The following is a 15384-nucleotide window of genomic DNA, read 5'->3' as shown; positions in this document are numbered from 1 at the left end:
GTTAAGTTTTAAAGATATCCACAGAAATGGATATCATGTTGAAACACTAAATGAAATGAATATTGGATATCTTGGTATAACCAAGAGTGTCTCAGGCTAGAAATATATTTTGGAAAAATTATCAACTTTGTCATTTGGCCTATATTATACAAAAATTAGTGCAATTGAATCACATATGATCTAGTTTACTGATCTAAATACATTTGTGTTATGGCATGATGGAATATATTATCCTGGATCAATAATGATGAGAAGAATCCTTGAAAATTCAATTGGATATCCGTTAAAGAACCAGAAGATTCTTACGAATGATGAATTTTCATGTGCTGCTTGTTATCAAGACAAATTAATTGCCAGACCATCGACCCTGAAGGTTGGCATCGAATCTCCTAGCTTTTTAGAGCGTATACATTGAGATATATATGGACCTATTCATCCACCTAGTAGATTTTTTAGATATTTTATAGTCCTAATAGATGCATCATCTAGATGGTCTCATGTGTGCCTATTATCATCTCGCAACCTTGCGTTTGCGAAGTCATTAGCACAAATAATAAGATTAAGGGCGCAATTTCCAGATTATCCAATTAAGGGCGCAATTTCCAGATTATCCAATTAAGGCTATTCGCATTGATAATGCTAGAGAATTTACATCTCAAGCTTTTGATGATTATTGCTTATCAATTGGAATACAACAACAACAACAACCCAGTGAAATCCCACAATGTGAAGTCTAAGGAGGGTAAAGTGTACGCAGACCTTACACCTATCAAGGTAGGACAGCTATTTTTGAAAGATCCTCGGCTCAATAAAAGCATAAAAATAGGTCAGATAAGATTAAGAAGTTTTAAGCGATATGGAAAAAAAATAACAAAAGCGACACAAATAAAATAGAGTAATCAAAATGTAGAAAGTCATGGGATAAAAATTGAAAATCGTGTTACTCATGTTCATACTTAAAATGGCCTTGCAGAGTCATTTATTAAGTGCCTACAATTGATAACAAGACATCTACTTATGAAAATAAAATTGTTGATTACTGTTTGGGGTCATGCTATCGTACATGCAACAGTACTTGTACGTCTCAGATTGACAAATTATAATAAATACTCTTTGTCATAATTAGTATTTGGTCATGCGCCAAATATAGCCCACCTATGAATTTTTGATTGTGCGGTATACATGCCAGTAACACCACCACAACGTACAAAGATGGGCCTCAATGAAGGTTGGGCATATATTTTGGGTTTGACTCACCCTTCATAATTCACTATTTTGAACCGTTGACAGGAGACTTATTTAATGTTCGATTTGCAGATTGTCAGTTTGATGAAATAACTTTTTCGCAATTAGAGGGAGAGAAAAAGGAACCCGAAAGAGAAATTGCGTGAAAAGTTTCATCACTATCTCATTTTGATCCATGTACCCGCACATGTGAGCAGGAGGTCCAGAAGATCATCCATTTACAGAAAAATAACAAATCAAATGTCAGATGCATTTACTGATTTGAAACAGATAACTAAGTCATTATATCCCTGCAGTGAATGCGCCTATCCGAATTGATGTCCCAAAAGGACCATCTACTAGTATTATAGCTTCTGAATCCCAAACACGCTTGAAGCGTGGTAGACCATTGACTTCAAAGGACAAAAATTCTAAAAAGAGAAGCATGAGGAATAATAAATATGATATTACACAAGAACCTCCTGAAGAAGGTTAAGATTTGAGTAATCCTGATATTTCTGAAGAAATCAATGAACCCGAGACTCAAGTGAATGAAGAACTTTCAATAAGTTCTACCAATGATGAGATAAATTTAGATCGATCAAAAATTACGGTGGATAGTATTTTTGCATATAATGTTACACTTAACCTCATGCAAGATAGTGAAAGTCTTGAGCCTAAATCTGTTGAAGAATGTCGATGTAGATGTGATTAACCAGAATGGCAAAAGACAATTCAATCAGAATTAGACTCACTTGCTAAACGTGAAGTTTTTGGACCTGTAGTCCAAACCCCTGAAGGTGTAAAACTAGTTGGCTATAAATGGGTTTTTGTGCGAAAATGAAATGAGATAAATGAACTTGTAAGATATAAGGCACTCCTTGGTGCACAAGGATTCTCTTAAAGACCCGGAGTCAATTATGAAGAAACATATTCACCTGTTATGAATGGAATAACATTTTGATATCTCATTAGTTTAGCTGTACACAAAAATCTTGAAATACATCTCATGGATGTAGTTACAACTTACCTTTATGGTTCACTTGATAATGAAATTTACATAAAAATTCCAGAAGGATTAAAATTGCCTGAAGCATGTACTAAGTCTTGGGAGATGTACTCAAAGAAATTGCAAAGATCATTATATGGTCTGCAACAATCAAAACACATGGGGTATAATCGCCTTAGTGAGTACTTGATAAATAAAGGTTATATAAATGATGTCATTTATCTATGTGTTTTTATTAAGAAAACGGAATCAGAGTTTGTTATACTCACCGTTTATGTTGATGACATAAATCTCATTGGAACCCCTGAAGAGGTCCAAAAGACGATTGAACATCTAAAGAAAAAATTTGAGATGAAAGATCTTGGAAAGACAAAATTTTGTCTGGGTCTACAAATTGAACATTTAGCAGATGGAGTCTTTGTCCACTAATATGCCTATACTGAGAAAACCTTAAAACGATCTTACAAGGACAAAGCACATCTATTAAGTACTCAAATGGTTATTCGATCACTTGAAGTGGAAAAAGATCCATTTCGACCTCTAGAAGAGGATGGAGAACTTCTTGGTCCTGAAGTACCATATATCAGTGCAATTGGTGCACTTATGTATCTTGCTAACGCAATCAGACCTGATATAACATTTTCTGTTAATTTGCAGGCAAGGTATAGTTCATTCCCAATGCAAAGCATTGGAACGGTATCAAACATATCTTGCAATACCTAAAAGGTACCATTGATATGAGTTTGTTTTATACTAACAAAAATTGTGCAGACCTTATTGGTTATGCAGATGCAGGTTATTTATCATACCTACATAAAGCTCGATCTCAGACAAGCTATCTATTTATACAAGGAGGAACTGCTATATCAAGGCGATCTACAAAGCAGTCTATTGTTGCTACTTCTTCAAATCATATTGAAATAACAGCAATTCATGAACCAAATAGAGAATGTATGTGGTTGAGATTGATGATACAGTTCATTAAAGAAGGATGCAACCTGAAAAATAATGTCAAAGTACCCATAGTTATATTCGAAGACAATGTCGCGTGCATAGCTCAATTGAAAGGTGGCTTCATAAAAGGAGACAAAACGAAATATATTTCACCAAAATTATTCTTCACACATGATCTCCAGAAGAATGGTGATATTGATGTACAACAAGTTCGTTCAAGTGATAATCTTGCAGATTTATTCACAAAGGCATTACCAACATCAACTTTTGAGAAGCTAGGATATAAGATTGGAATGCTTCGTCTCCAAAATGTCAAATGAAGTTTTCATCAAGGGGAGTAAAATACGCGCTGCACTTTTTTTCCCTTAACAAAGGTTTTGTCCTACTGGGTTTTTCTGGTAAGGTTTTTAATGAGGCAGCAATCAAGGCGTATTACCAGATGTGTGTACTCTTTTCCTTCACTAGGGTTTTTTCCACTGAGTTTTTCCTAATAAGGTTTTAACGAGGCACAACATTTATGGGTGTTCAGGATAACTATGAATATTGTTTGTAGTATGGTTTTAACGGGACACATTTCACGTGGACATCCAAGTGGGAGTGTTAAATGGCAAGTGTGCAAGTGGTTGTCCACTTGATCATTTTTTTATTGTAAGTGGAGTCCACTGCTTATTTGATTAGTTTTCTCCCACTTGTTATTTCAATCTTTTCTTTGGTTATAAATATACCCCAAAGTTGCAATGATAAAATGGAGATACAAAAAGAAGCAAAAGACCTACACGGCAAAACTCTTCTGCTCCTCTTGTTTTTTTATTCTCTCCGCATTAATTTGCTAAGCTAGTTTATTTCATAATAGGATCGAACAAAGAAATGGTTGTTTATGAAAAACATACAGTTTGTTTATATAGATGTCATATTTCAATTTTTTTCCTTTTTATATTACCGTTTATGATTTGAAATGATATAGTTAAACCTTGTCTATAATATAATTCAAATATAAAATATTTAATAAATAAAGTTTAGTTAATTTTAAAGTAAAAAATATTTTAAAAAATAGTAAATGAAAATTTTGTCTCTCTTAGAAAAATACCGCTCATAATCCTCAAAATATTGTCAAATGTAGTTTTCTTCCTCTGTCTTGACAAATTCTAATTTGGAAGTAAAACTAAGAATTCTAATCCTCAAATATGAAAGAAAACCTAATGAATAATATCATACAAATTTTGCTCCTAAACGAATTCTAAGCCTTAAAATAGGGAATGATTTAATTTTTATTATGTTTATTATAGTCAATATTTAGTATCATTAAAATAATGATATAATAATTGAAGAAAAATGGTTGAAAAAACGATTTTGTTTAAATCGAGGTATTTTAATAAAGGACAAAAAGTTCAAACAACACTTTTAGGAACCTTCGTGCTTTAAATATAATATATACACACTAAAATAATTTGTTTTTTTACTTTTTATTTTTCTAAATCTGAAATCAAACCAAAAAATTAAAAAATCAATCCAAATTAAAATTCGATTCGATTTGATTTTTCTATTTAATTCGAATAATGCACTCCCTAATTAATATTGGTATGATTTAAAACACTTCACGTCATGAAATTGGTTTGTACCTCTCACGATATATAATATTAGTTTCACTTCAAACAAGAATGGGAATGTTAAATTGTCCGTAAAATATTAGATAAAACTATCTAATTACACAAACTTCCTATCATATTTACTAGGCATAATACATAAATATGCACTAGGTTGTTGTCATCTATGTTCTACGACTTTGTGTGTGCACAAGTAGACACTTAAATTAGTATAAAATTGAACAAGTACACATATGTCCTACGTAACATAATACACGTAGGACGCCATGTAGAACACATAATTAATATGTAGGACGTCATTTAAGACGAATGTATCTATTTGTTCAAGTTTTGATAATTAAAATGCCTACGTGTAGACTAGCAAAATTAGAGGTCAAATATCAGCTGAAATCAATTTAAGGATCATATTTATGTATTATGTCTATTTACTAATTCTCCCGATAGGTTGAAATAATTACATATTGTCTAGTATTTTCATATTAAATTTCAAGTCAGATATAACTAGACACATGTTTTTTGCTACCAGATACACTGAAATAGGGAGGGAGACGAACGAGATTCGTCAATGTATCCCAGATACATGCGAATCCACTTAGATATAGTGTATCTTGAATAAATTACACATGATTTTAACCTCATGTATTCGAGATACATGTATCTGAACATGCCAAATACATGTATCCGAAGTCCAAAATCAGAAAAGATTCATTATATTGCAAACTAGTGTGTATTTAAGTAATTAGTTCATAAACTAATGAGATTTTTGTTAGTCAATTGTAAACTGAGTAATATATTCTTTGGAAAAAAAAATCATATTAGAATAACCCTTCAATAATAGTATTTTTGAGGAATTTTATTTGTTTTTTTTAAAAGAATTTTTTCTTGTGAAAAAAATTCAAGATAGAAAAGAATGAAGTTTTCATCCAAATTGTCTCTTTCAAAATTTCCAACCTCCCTTCTCTCCATTCCTTATCCTGTGGAAGTTGGAGGGACTATATCCCTATGCAATCCATTTATATATATTTGTGGATAAGAATTTTTTCCAATAAGAAATTGTGTCAACTCATTTTTTCTCATATAAGAAAACCAACAAGTGTAATAGTAGCGCATGCAAATTAAGGTGTCCCTCTCTTATTCTCCCCAGCCAATCGCACAACTCCAACGAAGGTACTATAAATACTCACACTTTTTCCTTCCAATTCCTTGTTTCAAGAACTCAGTGATGCTGAATTTGGTTTTTGCGTATTGATTCTTGAATGGGTTTTTGATGAGGATGATAGTTAAGGTTTTTGTATTAGGATCATCTTGTTACTTTTGTCTTGTTTCTGAGTTCTTTGGGTTGTCTTCTGAGATTTTCTTGGTCTGATTTTTTCTGGGAGAAATGGGTTTTCTGTAGACTGAGTAATGTTTGTTTCGTTGATTGCAGAAATGGGTTTATTTGGGATTTCATTAGAATTTCCTGTGTCAATTTTTTGCTGTGTGTTCTGAAATTTGGCGATCATTTTCTCTTTCTGTGGTTATATTGCTGGTGGAAGGTGGCCGTGCAATTAGTAAGCCTGTTTATATATTTTCTTAAGCCAATCAAGTATACCAATGTTCAGTTGGCAAGCCTTTTCATGTTTTCAGGAAATTACATGGATGATTTTAGAAAAGAAAGGTCCAACTGTGAAAAAACTCGCAAGAAGTCGGGAATGAGGACCCTTATCAGAAAAGAGTTGCTGCATTCATTACCAATCGAGGTACAGTTAATGTGATAACCTGTTACTCAATCTCCTCCAATTTATGACACCCTTCACAGTTTGGAACGTTTCAAAATGTTTGACATCATTCTATTTTCATACAACTCACAACTTTCAAGAATAGAAATCCATTAAACTATTCGACTTTAAACTTTGATGGGATGTTTTCCCTCTCGACTAACTTAGTAACGATTTAGTATTTCTCCTTCATTATCATGTATACAGGATATAAGTAAATTAACATCTTAATCTATGGCCTGTTGGGAAAATCATATTATGCTGTAGGTTCTCTACTTTTCAGTATACTGCTTGTATATGGGAGATTTTCTCATTGTTAATTAAATTATTTCCCTCTAAAAAAGGGAATCCGAAAGACTTCTGCTTACCATGGGCTACCCCTTCATTTTGAAACTTTTTTTTTTTAAGTTTACGATTGGTAGTGCACCTGTTCTGTGTCTGTCCTATGTATGTTGTCCGAGTATCAGTAATTGTTGTTAAAATCTGAAAGATTTCATGATTGCAGAAAAAAGATCTAGATGATAAGATGCCACTGCAACCAACACCAGAATCTGGCCTCTGTGCCTTCTGTGTGAATGGTAATAGCTGTAGAACTGTTCGCTCAAGAACAAAACTGATGAACACTGTTTTGGAAAGAGGGAGGCCTGAGGAAGCTCGGGTAATTTTTGATAGCTTGATTAAAGGAGGACATAAACCATCTCTAATTACATACACTACCCTCCTAGCAGCTTTGACAGTCCAGAAGCGTTTCAATTACATCCATTCCATTATGTCTGAAGTGCAAGAGAGTGGTATGAAGCCAGATCCAGTTTTCTTCAACGCTGTTGTTAATGCATTTTCTGAATCTGGAAACATGGAGGAAGCAATGAAAACTTTCTTGCAAATGAAGAAGAGTGGGATAAAACCTGCAATCAGCACTTTTAACACTTTGATCAAAGGGTATGGAATTGCTGGAAAGCCTGAAGAATCTATAAAGATAATGGAGTTAATGTCTCAGGAAGTTAATGTGAAGCCAAATTTGAGGACATACAATGTACTTGTTAAAGCATGGTGTAGCAAAAAGAATTTTACTGATGCATGTAATACTGTGGATAAAATGATAGCTTCTGGCTTACAACCAGATGTTATCACTTACAATACAATAGCAGCAGCTTATAGTCAAAATCATCAAACTGAAAAGGCTGAAAGAGTGATTCTAGAAATGCAAAGGAACAATGTGCACCCTAACGAAAGGACTTGTAGCATCATTATAGCTGGATACTGTAAAGAAGGTAAACTAAAGGATGCCTTGAGGTTTGTATACACGATGAAGGATCTTGGAATGCATCCTAACCTTGTTATTTTCAATTCACTGATCAAAGGCTTCCTTGACATATCAGACAGCGACAGTGTTGACGAGGTTAGTATTGATATGGCTTTTGATTGATAAGTATTAACCTTCTATTAGATGTTAGAAAACAATATAGTGATTGGTTGCATATTAGAATTTGGATGCAACTGTTCCTCTTTCAAATAAAAGAATAAATAAGGGGCAGGTGGAACCAAAGAAATGTCCTCTTTCTTTGATGTTTAACATAGAGGTTTAAGCTATCAGAGTGGAAGACTGATATTGTATGACTTTGAGGGAAAGAAAGGTAGAGGTTTTGTATGCTTAAATGGTGGAGATGTCAAAGTAAACGTAAAGAAACTCAAGTAGTAGGGACTTTCAACTTCTTCCCCTTCTTATGTTTTTGGAGTGAAGTAATGAATGTAAAAGCAAATCTATGATTTGGCAGACTGCAAATCAGATGAAATAATATCTATCTAACCAAATGAGAAGACACTAGTTTAGCAGAAGTAGATACAACAACTTTACCCTACTTCTAGGAAAATTAGAATGAATGACCTCAAGGATCCTTGCCCCTCGGCCGTACCACTTTAGCAAGTCCTCATTGGCAAAATATTGTTACCCCCATATTGGGCCCAATTTTTGTTTAAACAGAATATCTGAAAATCAGGTTATGATTTGTTTCCTCTTGAATGATGGAAACTTTTTGACTAGCTAGAATGAAAAGCCAACTTCCAAATTAAAATCATGGGGTAGGGGTTGCAGAAGAGGCACTTCACTTTTCTTTTACTCCCATTTCTGTCTTTTCTTATTTCACAATGTGATAGAAAGTAAAAGTGTGCTCTGTAGGCTAGTAACCCAGGAAGAAAAAAAAAGAAAAAAAAGAACGGTAGAAAAGCATGAAGAAAGGGAAGTCAAAGATTCAAAACAGAGTTTGAACGACTAAAGCATTCTATGCAGTCAAGAGAATTAAAAAGCAAAGAGAATAAAGGTCAAAGATTCAAATAGAGTTTGAACTGAAGCCCTCTCTCTATGCAGCCTCTAGTAGCTTGGAGCTGAAAGTTAAAATTACCTTTCTTAAGTTGCTTATTGATAATATCAATGCTTTTACTAATAGAAGAAAAATGAAAGATCAAGCAACATGTCAACTTACTGAAAAATGTTACAAGGCCGTCAAATGATGGCAACACAAGTATTATTCATGATGTTCGAGGCTGACAATCTTCATTCCCCAAATGATATCTTTATTAATCTTACTTAACAATGCTGTTTGGAGTCTTCTTATCCAATTAATAACCCATGATATGTCGAAATGAACTTCACAATTACATTTTCATGTGGAAATGTTAGCATAAAATCAGTATAGACTAGGAGATATGATACTATTTAAAGTGAAATTTGGGGATGTATGTTTGCATGTACACATGATTTCAAGTTTGCCTGCGTTATTCATTAACTAGCTTTTACCTTCTTAAGTTCCAGTCCTAGTGCATTTGGAGGTTGAATGCCTGCACTGAATAGTTGAATTTTGCAGTTATATGCTTCTCTAGGATTGTAGAACTTTTGCAGCTTTTCCAGTTACTCTTCACATGGTTGCCACTTTGCCAAATATATTGCTTAGCATGATGTGTGGTAAAAGGTTTTACTCTCCATCAATTTGATCAGGTTCTAACATTAATGGAAGAGTTTGGTGCCAAACCTGATGTCATTACTTTCAGCACCATCATGAATGCCTGGGGCGCTGCAGGATATATGGCTAAGTGCAGGGAGGTCTTTGATGACATGGTCAATGCTGGCATTCCACCTGATGTCCATGCGTATAGCATTTTGGCCAAGGGTTATGTCCGTGCATTGGAACCAGAAAAAGCAGAAGAGGTCCTGAATGACATGATTAAATCTGGTAATCGCCCAAATGTTGTGATTTTCACCACTGTAATTAGTGGATGGTGCACTTCTGGTAGAATGGATTGTGCCATGAGGATCTTCGAGAAGATGTGTGAGTTGGGTATATCTCCTAATCTGAAGGCTTTCGAAACTCTGATATGGGGTTATGCAGAAAATAAAAATCCTCGGAAAGCAGAAGAGGTAATCCAAATCATGGAAACATTCAACGTTCAACCCGAGAAAAGCACCCGTCTGCTTGTTGCAGAAGCCTGGCGTGGTGTTGGATTAGCTGAGGTAGCAAATGGAGTGTCCAACTCAGTTGAAAAGCAAAGCTCAACTAGTAAACTCAATATGAAAGACGAAACAGAAGTGGAGAACTTAGAAAAGGTCTACCAGAAGGAAGCTGTCCATCACTGTTATCCCAAGTTTTTGCAGATACCCAATGAACTAATTAATGAACCAAAGGGTACAGTACCTGCAGTTAAAAGAAGTCGTATGGTGCTAAGAGAAACTGAATTTTCGTGTGATACTTTGTCTGCTGCAACAAGGTCATTACATATTAGCTGTAGATTTGGAATGCGGGCTCCTGTTATTTGCCAGAGACAATTCCAAGTGCAGCTTTGTGCATCTGGTCAGGTTGGACACTCGAGTACAGTTGTGTTTTTGAACTGAAGAGAGAAGGGGCTGTAATTTGTGCACCTGAATGCAGCTGGATGTGAAAGTAATGGGCTTAGAGTCTTGTATATATAAAGAGTGACTTCAAATTGCTGATCTCTCCGAGTACATGGTTTTGTAAAGCTTTACTGATCTTTTAACTCAAATTTCTTCTTGTCCATTGTTTCTGTATACTGTGCAGCTGTGTAAATCATATTTGGATATATGCAAAGTCCTGTTGTAAATGCACTGGTCGATCCTCAGTAGTCTTACCTCCATGAATGACTCAAAATTGTAAGGGGCAACTTTATGTAGTTTGAATGTTCACTGAGAAGTATGTCTTTGTTTTTGTTCTTGTTTTATATAAGAGGAACAAGAGGTAGCAATCCATTACAGCATACGAAGACAAGTACTCCTCTTCCAATTTTATATGACAAATTTTCCTTTTTAATCTATCCAAAAAGGATGACACCTTTCGTTTTCTGATATATGCCACTCATTTAAAATGAAAAGACATGTGGAACTAATTTAAAAGGATAATTTTGTTATTTTGCATATATTTGATTGTCTTCTGAACTCCAAGCTCAAATAAACACTATTCACTTAAATTGGGATATATTTCCTTGAGCTAAGGGTCTATCAGAAACATCTCTACCTCCCAAGGTAGGGATAAGATCTGCGTATACTCTACCATTCCCGCACCCCACTTGTGGGATTATAGCCGACATGTTGTTGTACTTGAATTGAGACGGATAGAGTGACATTTTCCTTTGACTTGTTTTTTCGATAGGAAACATCCTATTTATTAAAGTGTCTTTAGAATGACTAATTCATTCTACAGCTCATTTTTTAGAGAAAGAATAACACAAGGAGATTCAAAAATATCAAGGTTTGATTTTACTGCAAGACAATATAAAAGAATGGTTGTCAAAATGTAAAAAGAAAATGCATATTTTTGTTTTATATCACTGTTTGAGCCAAGTGTTTATGAAACAAAATTGACTATTGATGATAATTAGCTCAAGATATCAGTATCCCTACAGATTAATATACACTAACTAGCAACTCTATAAGGCATATTAAAACTTAAACGCTTGGTCCATTGCAGTATGAGACTGATAACTTACTTTAAAACAGGCTTAATGGCAATAAGATACTTTATCATATCAAATTGGCAGTCATATGAGGCTTCCAGCCTTGATATTTTCTAAGCTTCACAAAAACTGCCTTGACCAAATAATGAGCTCTTGCCAGATTACTTAACACTGCTTGTGCTCTCATCACATGTCCTAAAGAAACTTGTCAAATTTAACACAAGTTTCCACATTTGGGTCACATCAAACTGCATCACGTAGCCACAATGTTTCAGCAAGTATATGATGCTCAGACTGGGAAACCCAAAAGCTCGTAAGCACATCCATATAAAGATTCACCACCACAATATTTTATCAAATATAGAGGCAGAACATCCATCCATTGACTAATCTTCAGATATTTGCTTTAAATCAAGAGACCTAAAAGATACAAAACTGAGACAGCCTTCATAGTGGCTTATCACTTGTTAGATCTATGCTCCATGAATCACTCAACAGTTCACAAATCAGAAATCTTAAGTAGCTGTCTTTGGCTCAGCAGCTGTAGTGCTTGAGTAGACTGGGTGAAGCATATGGCCATCCTTGGGTTCAACATGCACCCATTTGCGCCCACTCAGCTTGTGGTGCTCAAATTTAACACAGCCTTCTTTCAAAGCATAAAGCGTGTGATCTTTCCCAATTCCAACATAGTTTCCAGGATGAAATCGGGTTCCCCTTTGACGAACAATAATATTTCCTGGAATCACTCTCTGCATGTAAAAAACTGTGTTACAATAAGAATTGGTTTTAAAGCAAGTCCTATAGGCAACATTGGAACAAAAAAGTCTCTTTTTGAAATAGCGGAACAGAAATTCTCTAAACTGATTAATGCTTCATCCAATTTTTCCAGAAGAGGAGATTTTCTTACCTCCCCACCAAATTTCTTCACCCCTAGATTCTTTGGTTTTGAATCACGGCCATTCTTTGTAGACCCTGCCGTCTTTTTGGTAGCCCACCGTCTAAACATCAAGCTGAATCCATCTCCAGAAACATCTTAAATTTGCACAATGGGAACATATGTCAAGAGTCTCTAAACATTTCATCTATTACGAAAGCATATGCTTCAGGAAAGAATGGAATACATACCACTAGCGGTATTGTAAGCATGTGTGCTTGTTACCAGCTCTCTGATATTTAACCTCCTAAACAACGAAGTTGCAGCATTCATCATGTAATTCGCCAAAACCAAGCCGGGGGCTGAAGAAATGTACTAGAAGTCAGGTTAACTACAAGATTAGTTCATGTATTCACCGGCATCATGAGCATTTGCAACTAATCAATTATTTGATTAGGCCCTTATAGAGCCAAAATTTCAGAACAGATGCCCCCCGTATCCTTTCTAGGAACATAGGAGGGAAGGGAAACCAATTAAAAAATTGACACCTTAATCCCCAGCCATTGGTTCTGTGCATCTGGAACAAGTGAAAGTTCCCAATTTGGAGTTCCAGTTCTTTTGCTTTCTGCCCCTCAAATCACACCCCCTTGGGAATTTCTGCTCTCTACACGATTCTTACTTTAAACCCTTCCAATCATCAATTCCATTCCCTAATACCCCATCCCATCCAACAACAACAACCCAGTGAAATCCCATCCCATAATGAAGAGGATTTTCTCCGGTCAGAGTGGAAGAGACAAGGAAGCATTTTTTATGCATTTCACACTTTCGGGTTAGTTGATTTTAATTATGAATTCCCCAGCACATTAACGTAGCTCAATTGGTTTAGATGAACTAATTTAATTTTAAGGATATTTCAAATTAATCATTTTGATGGAAGGATTCTTAGTTTCTCAAAGGTGTAATAATATATCTAAGAAAAATTGGATTTGACGCACAAAGTCTATCAAAATTTAGATGTTTGCGAATTTCAATTCATACAACTTATTTTACAAATCCCTGGTAAAGCAGAAAGGACCAAATTCAACGATATAGAAAAGGAACACACATACTTAGAAATAGATTCGAGCAAGAGGCGACATTAAACGAAGTAGAGATCAAACCATCACACCCAAAAGATGAAGGAGATACAACTGATGTAAAATGTTAACGGCCTTCCTATCCCTATCAAGCCATAATTATGTATTTGTTGTTACTTGGGCTTTCTGATTCTCTTGAATTTTATATGTGTTCCACAAATTAATTATATTAATAAATAATTAAAATTTTAAATATCTTCTAAAAATAATTTAAACTTATGTTTGTAATTAAAAGTAATATAAAATATCACTTTTAATTTGGTTCCACATGCAATACAATTTTTCTTTTAATGAAAGAAAATTGAAGTGATGAGAGCATGTTTGGATTGACTTATAAGTTATTTATAAGCTATTTTTAGTTGTTGTTTTTTAGTGTTTGAATAACTAACTTAAAGTCATTTTATACTTAAAATAAGTCTTAATAAATAATTGAGTTTGTTTGGATGTAGGGATGACAATGGGACGGGTTTAGAGCTAGGTGTTGCGGGATGGGGTGGATGCGAAGCGGGTTAAAGTAGTTATTATCAAAATTAATGTAGGGCGGGATGGGTTGCGGGTTTAAGGTATTAAATAGGAATTCGAAGAAAATTAAATCTTTGTAATTAGTAAAAATGAAAGATATAAACTTTTTATATTAAACTTTGACTTAAGTTTTAACTTTTTTTTAAAAAAAATAATTAACTAGATAAATATTAATTAGAGCTAATTAGCGATCAAGAAATAATTGTTGAAATGTTAACTAGACACAATTAATTAGTTGTTGAGATGTTAATTAGCGAAAAATAAAAAGAAATTATGAATTTTATTTTTCATATTAAAATTAATTAAAAAAGGAAAAAAAACATAAAAAATTATGCAGGGAGGGGCGGGTTGAAAATGAAAAAAATTGTTATGCGAGGCAGGGCGGAGCGGTTTAAAAATTTTGTGGGTTGAGTTCAACCCGCCCCGCCCCATTGTCATTCCTATTTGAATGAATTTATTTTAAACAGCTTATAAGACAAAAAATTTAAGTTGGACTGTACTTATTTTTTATAACTTATAAGCAATTTTTAATTTATAGATTACTTAAAATAAATTCATCCCCGTAAATTAAAGGTGGTTGGTTAGTTGTGTGTTTTTCGATGACTCGTAATGAAATTTATTTTGAAAAGAAATAAGTCAAACACTGTCTAGTCAAGCTGTCAAAAGAAGTGATTTGTCGAGTGGTCTGTGGATTCAAGGGATTTGTCCACTTTGAAATTTTCTCTCTTTTTTGCTCCAAATTCGTACAAACTTCATGACTTTATTTAAGTTGTCAATTTAGAATTTGAAATCCAAAATTCCTTTTAACTTATATATGAATTAATTTTCAGTAGCCTGTTCTTCAAAGTACTACTCGCAATGCAATTTTTTATATCTAAATTTATATTTCACGAATAATTTTATTGCATGAACAATCAATCTTCTGTCAATGAGTATTTGAAGTACTTTGAATTTGTAGAAGCACGAGTGGTAAAATTGGCAGAATTATTTTTCAAGTTGATTAGCCAAATACAAATTGCTACTCTTCAAAAGTATTTTTTCGAATAGCACTTCGGACAAAATACTTCCCAAAATAAACAAAAATTGAACGTTTGACCAAACATGTCGTGCTATTATTAAAGGTCTAAAAGAGTGTGTCTACAAAGACTTGGGGAGCTCAAAGGCCTTATCAGACACATTTGGTCTTGAAAAATGCCTAATGAATCAGACACATTTGGTCTTCAAATACATCAGCTAGTTGATTATGTTATTGGACAAAGGAGTCCATCCATTACAGAACAGAATGTATCATGGTACGCCGTCCTTTCCTGAAATGAAACTTTCATACTTGAGCAAGAACTAA

General features: G+C 34.2%; 2 protein-coding genes across 4 annotated transcripts; one reads left to right on the top strand and one right to left on the bottom strand.

The window, feature by feature from the left end:
* The first annotated feature begins 5778 nt into the window (after positions 1-5778).
* Positions 5779-10747, top strand: LOC129889425 (pentatricopeptide repeat-containing protein At5g25630). Its single transcript, XM_055964713.1, is given in 5 exon segments — positions 5779-5844; positions 5847-5958; positions 6418-6530; positions 7054-7947; positions 9541-10747. Coding segments are annotated over 5 exon segments (2061 nt in total). The 5' UTR covers positions 5779-5793; the 3' UTR covers positions 10432-10747.
* Positions 10748-11861: 1114 nt separating this feature from the next.
* LOC129888407 (uncharacterized) lies at positions 11862-13615 on the bottom strand. Of its 3 annotated transcripts, none has more exons than XM_055963388.1 (4): positions 13545-13615; positions 12633-12743; positions 12415-12539; positions 11862-12256 (listed from the first exon to the last, which is right to left on the bottom strand). In XM_055963388.1, the coding sequence occupies exons 2-4, from the start codon at positions 12715-12717 to the stop codon at positions 12023-12025; spliced, it is 444 nt and encodes a 147-aa protein (XP_055819363.1). In that variant the 5' UTR covers positions 12718-12743; positions 13545-13615; the 3' UTR covers positions 11862-12022. The 3 variants fall into 3 exon arrangements, with proteins under 3 accessions (XP_055819363.1, XP_055819360.1, XP_055819361.1); XM_055963385.1 differs by having other exon boundaries at positions 13494-13608; XM_055963386.1 differs by having other exon boundaries at positions 13553-13608.
* Between the last annotated feature and the right edge of the window lie 1769 nt (positions 13616-15384).

This window comes from Solanum dulcamara, chromosome 5, assembly GCF_947179165.1.
Source record: "Solanum dulcamara chromosome 5, daSolDulc1.2, whole genome shotgun sequence".
Taxonomy (NCBI): domain Eukaryota; kingdom Viridiplantae; phylum Streptophyta; class Magnoliopsida; order Solanales; family Solanaceae; genus Solanum; species Solanum dulcamara.
The sequence above is the reverse complement of the archived record's forward strand: the minus strand, read 5'-3'. Positions and strand labels throughout refer to the sequence as shown.